The sequence below is a fragment of the Zonotrichia albicollis genome, chromosome 6, assembly GCF_047830755.1.
Source record: "Zonotrichia albicollis isolate bZonAlb1 chromosome 6, bZonAlb1.hap1, whole genome shotgun sequence".
NCBI lineage: Eukaryota > Metazoa > Chordata > Aves > Passeriformes > Passerellidae > Zonotrichia > Zonotrichia albicollis.
In genome coordinates this window covers 52,030,036-52,039,056 of record NC_133824.1, presented here as the reverse complement: position 1 = coordinate 52,039,056, position 9,021 = coordinate 52,030,036, and the positions used below count along the sequence as shown (strand labels likewise).

Sequence of the window (9,021 nt, the reverse complement as noted above, 5' to 3'; positions counted from 1 at the left end):
TGAGGTGAGCTCACCTTCAAAGGAGCAGGGCACCGCATCAACACCCGCTGACGGAAGGTGCGGCGGAAGATGCCAAAACCCGTTCTGAGGATTTGAGGGGTTTTAATTGTTATGATTTATTTATTTTGTCATCTCGGTGGGCAGCGGGCGATGCGTGCTGCGGGGCCGGCAGTGTCTCGGCGGGTCGGGGGTCCCGGGGGGCTCGGGCTGTGTGACCCCGGCGGGGAGAGCGCAGCTCGGGGAGCCTTGTGCGGCACTTGGGAAATGCAGCAGCGCTCGCTCGCTCGCTCCCTCCCTGCCCGGGGGGGCGAAGTGCGAGGCAGCGGGAGGAGCCGTGCGTGTCTCTGTGTGTGTGTGTGTGTGCCTCTGTGCTTGTGTGTGTGCGAGCGAGCAGCGCCGTGGCCGCCGTGTTTCCTGGTGCCTGCTCCCTGACCCCAGTGGCAGCCCCGCTCACTGCACCGCGCCCGCCCTCGCCGCCGCCCCGCTGCCGCTCCCGCAGCCGGACCCGGAGCCGGAGCCGAGCCAGGGCCGCCGCTGCCGCCGCCGGGCGCCGCCGCGGGGTCGGGCGCAGGCTCTGCCCCGGCCGCGCCCCCGCAGCCCCATGGAGCGGCCCCGCTGCCCGCGCTGAAGCGTCCCCGAGCCGCCCGCAGCGGCAGCCGGCGGAGCGAGGGAAGGAAGGTGAGCGGCCCCGGGCCGGTGCCGGGAGCAGCGGGGCACGGCGGGGGCAACGGCGCACAAAGCGGCGGGTTAGAGGTGCCGTGTCATGGGCGGCAGCGCGGGGGGGGCGGGCGGCAGCTCCGGCGGCGTTGGCGGCGCCGCTCCAGCCTCCGGCGAGCGAACAATGCTGGGGACGAGCGCGGCCGCCCGCGCCCCCGCCGTGACCGCCCCAGCCCGCCGGGTCGGGTCGGGTCGGGTCGGTGCGGCGGCCCCGGCGCTTCCCCGCAGCCCGGGCTGCGATGTCGGCGGCGCTGAGCGAGGCTGCCCTGCCCTGCTCGCTGCCCAGGCCGTGCCCCCGCTGCCCTCCGCCGCTGCGGGGCTGGCGGGGCGCCGGCGGCGCGGGGGCGGCCCGGGGGAGGGGGCGGCGTGCGGGGCCGGCGTTGCGGGGTCGGGGCGGGGGTTGCGGCGGCGGGGCCGGGAGGGTAGGCCGGGGAGCTTTGTGCTGGCTGGGGCCAGCGGGCGGGCGCGGGGACGGGGCTGCGGACGCGGAGGGAGCCGGGGATGGGGGCAAGGGAGGGGGGGGGGGGACACGCCGCAAAAGTAAGGAGGGAAAGGCGGGTTGGCTCGGCGTTCCCCGGCGGAGTTGCCCCTCGCCCTTTCGCCGGCAGAGAAGCCGCTCTGAAACCGTGATCCGGGAGGCCTCAGACACTTGGAGCCTTCGGAGGGGTTGGGGCCGCGGTGCGGGGCTCGGCACGGCCGCAATAAAAAGCGGCGGGCATCACCCCCCGCTCGCCCGCGGCTGCTGAGGAGTTCATGGCATCCCTCCTCCGAGCCGAGCCGAGCATCCTCCCCCCGCAGCCCTGTGTGTGGGTGCGTGGCACCGCGGGGCCGGGCGAACTTTGTGCGGCGCGGCACGTAGGGCGTAGACGGGGCAGCGCTGCCCGCCGTGCCGCGGGGCGGGGGCAGGGCAGGGCAGGGCAGGGGGCGCGGCGCGGGGGCTGCGGCGGCACACGCCGGGACGGGGCCGCGCCGGAGCCATTGGCCGCCCGGAGCCATCAATCACCGGGGGGCGAGCCCGGGGCTGCCCGGCAGCCGGAGGTGGGCAGCGGCCGGGGGGCCAGGTACCGGGGGAACGGGGCGGGGAGAGCCGGGCTGCGGCCCCGCCGTGGGCAGCGGCAGCGCGGAGTTGCGCGCAAACTGCAGCGCAGCATCCCGGGGAGCCGGGAGCGCTCCGCGGGCCGAGGCGCGGCCCCAGTGGGTGCAGCGGTGCCGTGTCGGTGGAACAGCGCCCGGAGAGCGCACCGAGCACCACAAGGTGTTGACACGGGGTTAACCCTTCCCGGCTCCTGCCTTTCAGCCCGAGCCCAGCTAGAGGCGGATTTTTGAAATTCAGATAAGGGAGGCGTAAATATTTTATTTGGGGAAATGGTTTTTTCGCGTGCCTTCGTGTGAGCCGCTCTCTGTGCCATGTAAGGCTGCGTTGAAATTCACCTAGCTGGGCAGATTTCCTGGCAGTTTTTTGACAGGGTTTGCAATTAGCTGAGTTCTCGTTTGGGCCAGCCCTGCTCCGAAAAAGCGCCGGTTTGTACCTGTAAGGCTGGGCAGAGTGTACTATGGCACATCTCCTGTCTTGTGCAAATGCACGCTGCGAAAGGAGAACAGCCTGTAGCTGGGAAAAGGCAGCGTGCTGAAAAAGCATCACTTGGGTCTTTAATATAGACATTCTTACTCAAAACTGCCTCGAAAGGCACAGAAGAGATCACGCGTTGTTTTTTCCTTGATAGATGGGAAGATAATCCAACTTTTATTTTTTCGTACTCATCTCCCATGTGTAACCTTCAAGTAGGGCTCATAGTTGGAGAAAGAAGAATGGTAGCGATTCGAAGAAGTCTCTTTTAATTTCTTTTTTTTTTTTTTTTTTTTAATTTTGGGCCTAAGATGCGTTTGTTTTAAAGTTTTGAAGTGTTCAGCTTCTTTCTTCTATTTTCTTCAGAGACGTTCACAGTAAAGAAGGTAATAATTAGATACTTCTGATAGTTGAGCTGTAGTACTCTATGGAGTATTAAATGGAAATTAAGAGAATTGACACAGAAGCCAGCTTCAAATTATGTATTTTTTTTACTCCCAGTCTGGCATGTTGTTGAATTTCATTTTTAAAGGATGCTTTGTTCAGCTTTGTCTCAATTTAAGTACAGATTTATTTTTAAGATTAAAGATTAGAACAATGGGAAGCAATTGCGGTTTGTACACTTATAATCTGACTGAGAGTCAACTTAAAAGTATTTAATGCAGATTTTAAGTGCCCTCTTGTCATTTGTTTTATGCCAGTTAGTTGTAATTTCTTTCAGTAACATGGACTGTTACAAACATTGTAAAAAATGCCTATTATCTTTATGTATAATTCATTCTCATGAACAAATTAGATTTTTCTTCCATGAGTGAACTATAATATGAAATTTAATGTTCTGACCTTTCTTATGCTGGGTTGTTGAAAACAGTGTCATTTAGCTTTTTTGAAAGCCCAAGCATATTTTTATTGTTGGTTTAATGCATTGTTTTGTATTGTTGCTTTTAATTGCAGAAAAAAAAATAACATTATGCATGTAATTTTCACACTACTTCTTAACATATGAAGGCTCCAAAGTTCTTGCAGCGTACCGGAAAAACTCTGTATTTTTTGTTCTGGGAGCTCTGATGGCCTGTCTTGTTAATGAGAGTCATTTCTGTGGCAGGAAGATGTTTTCATTTGTATTTACTTCTCAGTGCAGGGCAATTATGCTGCTCTGCTCTGCTCTTGCTCACTCCTCGTAGTTTCTATCTCAAAAGAACAGCAGCACAGCAGTGCTTGGAACAGGACTGCAGTTTGAAGCAGGTGTTGTGTTTTACTGTTATGCAAAACAACGCTGAAGTATAATTGTAAAGGAAATTCAGGAGACAGCTGCAAACTTGGCGTGGTAACCACTACTTTGTGTGAGCAGTTCTTGCAGCATCTTCTGCCGCATCTAGCACGGCAAAGATGTGTTCCAGCAGAGCTCACCCTTGCTGTTTTCTGCTGCTGAAACCCTGTTCTCATGAGAGAGGTCCACCAGGTCTCAGAGGGGAGGACCAGGCTGTGACCACAGTTGCAGTGCTCTACCATCTCTAGTGACAGTTTTGAAATTGCTGCTTTTCCTTTTCATTTCATCTTCATCGTATTTTTTTTTCCTTTTAATTTTTTCCTTTTGCCTTTTTTTTCCCCCTTCCAATGCTAAAGAAAATGAAGGTTAGAATCCAGTTACTAGAATGAAGGTTGCAGAATGTCTCAACCCAACCAACATATGGAAGCCTACATAGGACTGAGGTGGTAAAATAGTAAAATAAATGGCCTATAGCAGGCCATCTGCCTTTTGCAGAGCGTTTTCATCTTGCCTCTTGCCAAACTGGAAATTAGTCTTTGTATTAAAAATATATTTTGAATACAAATCAAAGATTTCAAATGCTTAGCGTTACACATGGCAAGCACATTTCTATCTGGGAGCTAGAGAAGCCCAGGGAAGTTGCACTGGAAGAATATTGCTTGGTTGGATGCTCAGGGCTCTTCTCTTTCCCATCTCTTTGTCTTCCCAGTAAGCAAGGATTTACCTTTGTGAAATGCTCTCCAGACAGGAGGAAGCCCACTCTTGCAGGTGGCAGATGAAGGGAGAAATTTCACCCAAGTCCTTGCAGCTGTGTCCCAGCTGAGGACCTGCCTCTAAACGGGGCTTCTACAGAGCTGCTCATCTTGGAATCCTTCGACCACGGGCTGATCCATTTCCACAGATGCCCTCTGAAAGGAAGGCAGCTTTTCTATATCATAACCTGAGGTGTCCTCAGTTATCCACCGCAGAAATCCAAGCTCGGATTTTGTGCACGCAGCGGGGCGTGTTTGGGAGCTTCTGACTGATACCACAGCACGCATCCAGGCCTAGCTCAAAGTGTGTTTAAGAGCACTCTGAAGAAGCCAAAGACAGGGATGCAGAGAGAGGGAAGAGCCTGTTTCTTTCATTTTACACAGAAATGTTTATGCGTAAAATTGCGCTAAAGTCAGATAAATCGTTGCTGTCTGCTAACAGTGAGCCCAAACCAGTTTCAATGCTATAATAGGGATATTTTGTTAACATTTCCTTCATACTCGCCTTTCTCTGGGCACTCAAACACCTCGATTCGAGGGTATTTGGGTGTGCCTTTTGCTGTGCAATTGTAACTGGTGTTCTTCACATGAGTTTCTTGTAAGTTTCTCAGCTGTTCGTGTTCCACAGCCACAGCAGCTTGAAAACAAGTGTGCATGTTTGTGGAAAGCCTTTTGTCCTTCAGGGAGCTGAGTCCACTTGCGAGTTTTTCGTGGTTGCAATTAACAGGAGATGTTATTTAAAATCAAGGATACGAAATGGGGAGTATTTAACAGGAGCTTTCAACACAGATATTTTATTCCCCCTTCCCCCACCCCCTGAAGACAAACCCTTACTTTAAGCATTCATCCTTTGGATGTGTCTAATAATGATGGAGTTGGATGATGAGGTAATTAAAAAAAAAACCAACAAAGTGAATAGTAATTCGTGGAGAGGGGTGATGGGTACATCGGGAATATAGAAAAAGATCTGAAATCTGCATGGAAGTCGGGAGAGCTTGGGAGCAGTGGGTCAGTGTGTGTTTACATCTCGTGGCTCACAGCAGCGTGCGCTGTCTGTCTCTCCCGGCAGAGGTCACGGAGTTGATGCGGAGCTGCTGGGAGCCGGGATCTGCCCGGAGCACGATGCCCTGCCCTGCCCCTGGCCTTGGCAAGCTGTGAGCTGCTCATGTCCATAAGGAGGAAGGATGGCTCATGGAATTCCTTCACAAGGCAAAGTTACCATAACGGTGGATGAGTACAGCTCCAACCCAACGCAGGCGTTCACGCACTACAACATCAACCAGAGCCGCTTCCAGCCTCCCCACGTGCACATGTGAGTATCCACTGCTGCTCCACGAGGGGCTGGAAAACTGGGAAATTGCCTTGGCAGCCGAGAGGCGGAATGGTTAGCGGGTTTTGGCCCCGCTGTGTGCGAGTTGCGCTCCATCCTCTCCTGGATGGAGGTGCCACCACCTCGGTGCGACTCAAGCTTGTCACTTCACTGATGTGGCTTCCACTCGCCTGAGGGACGCGTTGCTGTAAGATTTCAGCTCCCTTCCCCCAGCGCTTACACTCAGCTGCGAAATAGGCCTAATTGGGACTAATTGTCCCCCCCGATCAGTGAATCCTTTGTCCTGGCGGTGGCGAGCGGAACGTGTGCCGCATTCCACATTCCACCCGCAACCTGCCGCACAAAGGAGCCGGGGCTGCCCCGCGGCTCCTCCGGGGAGCTGCGAACCCTTCCAGCACCTCCCTGCGAGCTCCAGCCCGGGGAACACCGTGGAGAGAGGGGAGATGGAGGTTCCTCCTTCCCTCGCCTCCTCCTTGCCGGCTGCCGTGGCACCCAGGGTCGGCACCTAGGCACAAAGGGCTGCTCGCTCAGCAAAGCACCGGTTCCAACTCTGAATTTCCTTCCCATTGTTCAGTGGGGTTTTTGATCTTTATCGGTTATTTATGCCAAGGTTCTTTTTTTTTTTTTTTTTTTCCTTAGCATTAATAGACTGAAAAGCACGTGAAACTAAAACAAAGCCGACATCCCTGGACATCCTGCGAGCCATTGTTAGGCAGGAGTTTGAACCATGTCACACTATTGAATTTGATAAGGCTTTTGCATAATAAGGGGGGAAAGTTGTATGGTACTTCATTGCATTTTTGTTATGTAGAAGCCTGCCGGAAGAGTCACAATGTCGGAGTTCAGCACCTTCTAATAGGATTTCGTGTGGTTACAATGTTCCTAAAGGCAACTTTAGGAAGGATGCTGACGAGTGTCTGTCGTGCATTCGCTTTTCAAGGTGGAAAACTTCCCATTAATTACGTTTGATTTGTTGCTACCACGATGATCATATAACTTTGATTTTTAGAAACATTTCCGCGTCTCGATTCACTTTTTAGACCTTTTGCCAGCAAATTTCTGTTGCGTGTTTTGCACTCCAGGCTGGGCTTCTGACTGACGTTAAGTACAAATCTTATTTAGAGAAGGAATTCAAAGCAAACAAAAGAAAATCAGAAAGCAGTTTTAAAGAACCCCTTCCTATGGCTATTGACTTCAGCGGGAGCTGAATTTAGGACTAAGTGTGGTGTTTAACACTGTAAAAATTGCTCATGCTTTGTTTAAAAACCTCAAACATCCAGGCACTCCTCTAAGGGATAGTGTAAAATGATACTGACTTGATGGATGTCGTGAAAGATACTTGTTTGGAAAATCCCTGTAGCTGAAATAAACGCTGAAACTTCAAAGTACCGACAGAATTTTAAATAATTTTTAACTTAAATATTACAACTTTCTTAAAATCAGAAATTCTGGTTCAGCAGAGGGTGTGGCACATGAAAGGGAGATCAAAATTTTGAAAAACTGGCAATGAATTAGTCTGATTGGTGGTGGAAGCAGAGATAGAAATGTCCCAGTGCAGGAGCTGAGTTCAGGTGCAGGTCTGGATAGCAAATACAGATTTTAGAAAACTTGTTGAGAAAGGAGAGAGGGGATCCTCCACCAGGTGGACAGCAAGGAAGGGAAGATCTGGGTGTGCTGAGGGTTTGTGTGATGTGAGAAACAGAATTATTGCTGGGGGGAGACTGGATTATGTGGTAGCCTCAGATGGAGCCTTTATTTGGCTTCTTAATGTATTGTAATGGAAGTTTTGTGTGTTCATCTTAAAGTGGCTGTCATCAAGTGAGAAATCTTAACAGAAAATTGGTAAAAGCAGTATTAACAAAGAAACCATGATCTTTTTACCCTGTTCTGATTCTGTTAGTGCTACATTGCTGCAGCTGCCAGGATTGATTTGATTTGGTTTTACAGTCTGCTTTTCTTTGCTGCTGTCTTTTAAAGTAATGCATCTGTGTGGTTTGCTGGTTTCTTTTTCTTGTGTTTTTCCTAAGAGGGAGTTCGAAGAGGCTTTGCTCCCTAGTGAAAAATTTATTTTAAATATCATGGGATGAAGAGAAATGAGTGGAGCAACGTGGGGGCTGAGTTTTGTGCCCTGTATGTGAGCAGCAGGGCACTCTGTTGCTGCAGGACATCAACCAGGAGCTGGGGGCGGCTTAAGGACAGCGTTCTTTGCTGAAGGAAATCTTGGTTTTAGAAGTAATTTCTTTATGGATATGCACTGCAAAGGTGAGAACTGGTTTCTTGGCCTACACTGAGCCATTTGCAAGGTCCTGTATGCTCCGGGCCTGACTCTGATTTTACAGAGAGTAGAGGAGAACCCATGGAACACCACCAGCATAAATCTGGTGAGTAGGGCACTACTTTGCCACTTCACATGTCCTGGGCTCCTTCTCCCACTTTTATTTTGTGCCTTTTAGGTAGTTCAGTCAGCAGAGATAGAGTTCTCTTATCTTTATAAGTATTTTTATACTCCTTAGTCAATTTATTTAAGCATAGTGTCAGTTAAAAACAGAATATTTATTACAGCTCCCTTTGCTTGTGCTGGCAGCGACAGCAGTTTTGTCGGTGTAACTTTTGAATCAGTTTGTCCAACCATTTAATTTCATTTAATTTCATTAAGTTTCATTTCATTTTGTTTCGCTACTAATTAATGTTTGAACAGGTATTCTAAAGGCAATTTTGCTGCACAATTGTTTTGCATAAAGGAATGTAATCTTAAATATTATTTTATCTTGAAGTGATGGTCCCACCCTCAGGCTTCAGTTACTTAGACACAGTTAGACTGTAACTTATATTTTAGACTGTAACTTTTAGTTACTTAGACTGTTACAAAGTACTTGTATTTGATTACTTTGTCCAGTTAGTGTTTACTTTCTGTTAGTTTTAATTTACAGCATCACTTCAGTTCCCTGCTTTTAAGGGCAGCTGCAAAATAATAACAAATAGCTAAAAATATAGCTATAAATAACTATAATATAGTGATTAATATTATAGCACCTATAATATGCTTCTCTGTGCTTCATGTTGATGATTATTCTTTTGAAAGTTTTCATACTTTCAAATTTTGTGGCAAATATTGTGATTTAAAGAGGAAAGTGCTTCTTGCTCCTTAGGTGTATAAGAATACGTTTGAGGGGTTTTTTTGGTGTTTGTTTGTTTATTTTTAAACTAAACCAGCTTTTTAAGCCCATTTAGACTTTTAAAATATTCTGAGGCTGCTGGCGATGGTACCAACAATACCAGGATGCAGCCTGGGGACAAATCCAAGTGAAAAACTCCTTCCTTAATTTTTAAAGAGAAAAATCTTCCTATTTAGGTACAACAGCCCATTTACTTGCAGGAAAAAAAA

At 49.8% G+C, this 9,021-nt stretch overlaps 1 protein-coding gene across 5 annotated transcripts in view; it reads left to right on the top strand.

Annotated features, from left to right (window-relative positions):
- Positions 1–535: 535 nt before the first annotated feature.
- The window catches only part of MPPED2 (metallophosphoesterase domain containing 2), a 125,974-nt gene continuing 117,488 nt past the window's right edge, over positions 536–9,021 (top strand). The window contains exons 1-2 of one of the 5 annotated variants that reach the window (XM_074543774.1): positions 536–678; positions 5,376–5,618. In XM_074543774.1, the coding sequence (XP_074399875.1) occupies positions 5,491–5,618 (128 nt within the window). In that variant the 5' untranslated portion in view covers positions 536–678; positions 5,376–5,490. Of the gene's footprint in view, positions 679–1,259; positions 1,528–1,624; positions 1,779–2,603; positions 2,671–5,375; positions 5,619–9,021 lie in introns of those variants that run through there. The other 4 variants (XM_074543777.1, XM_074543776.1, XM_074543775.1 and 1 more) reach the window with 4 other exon arrangements.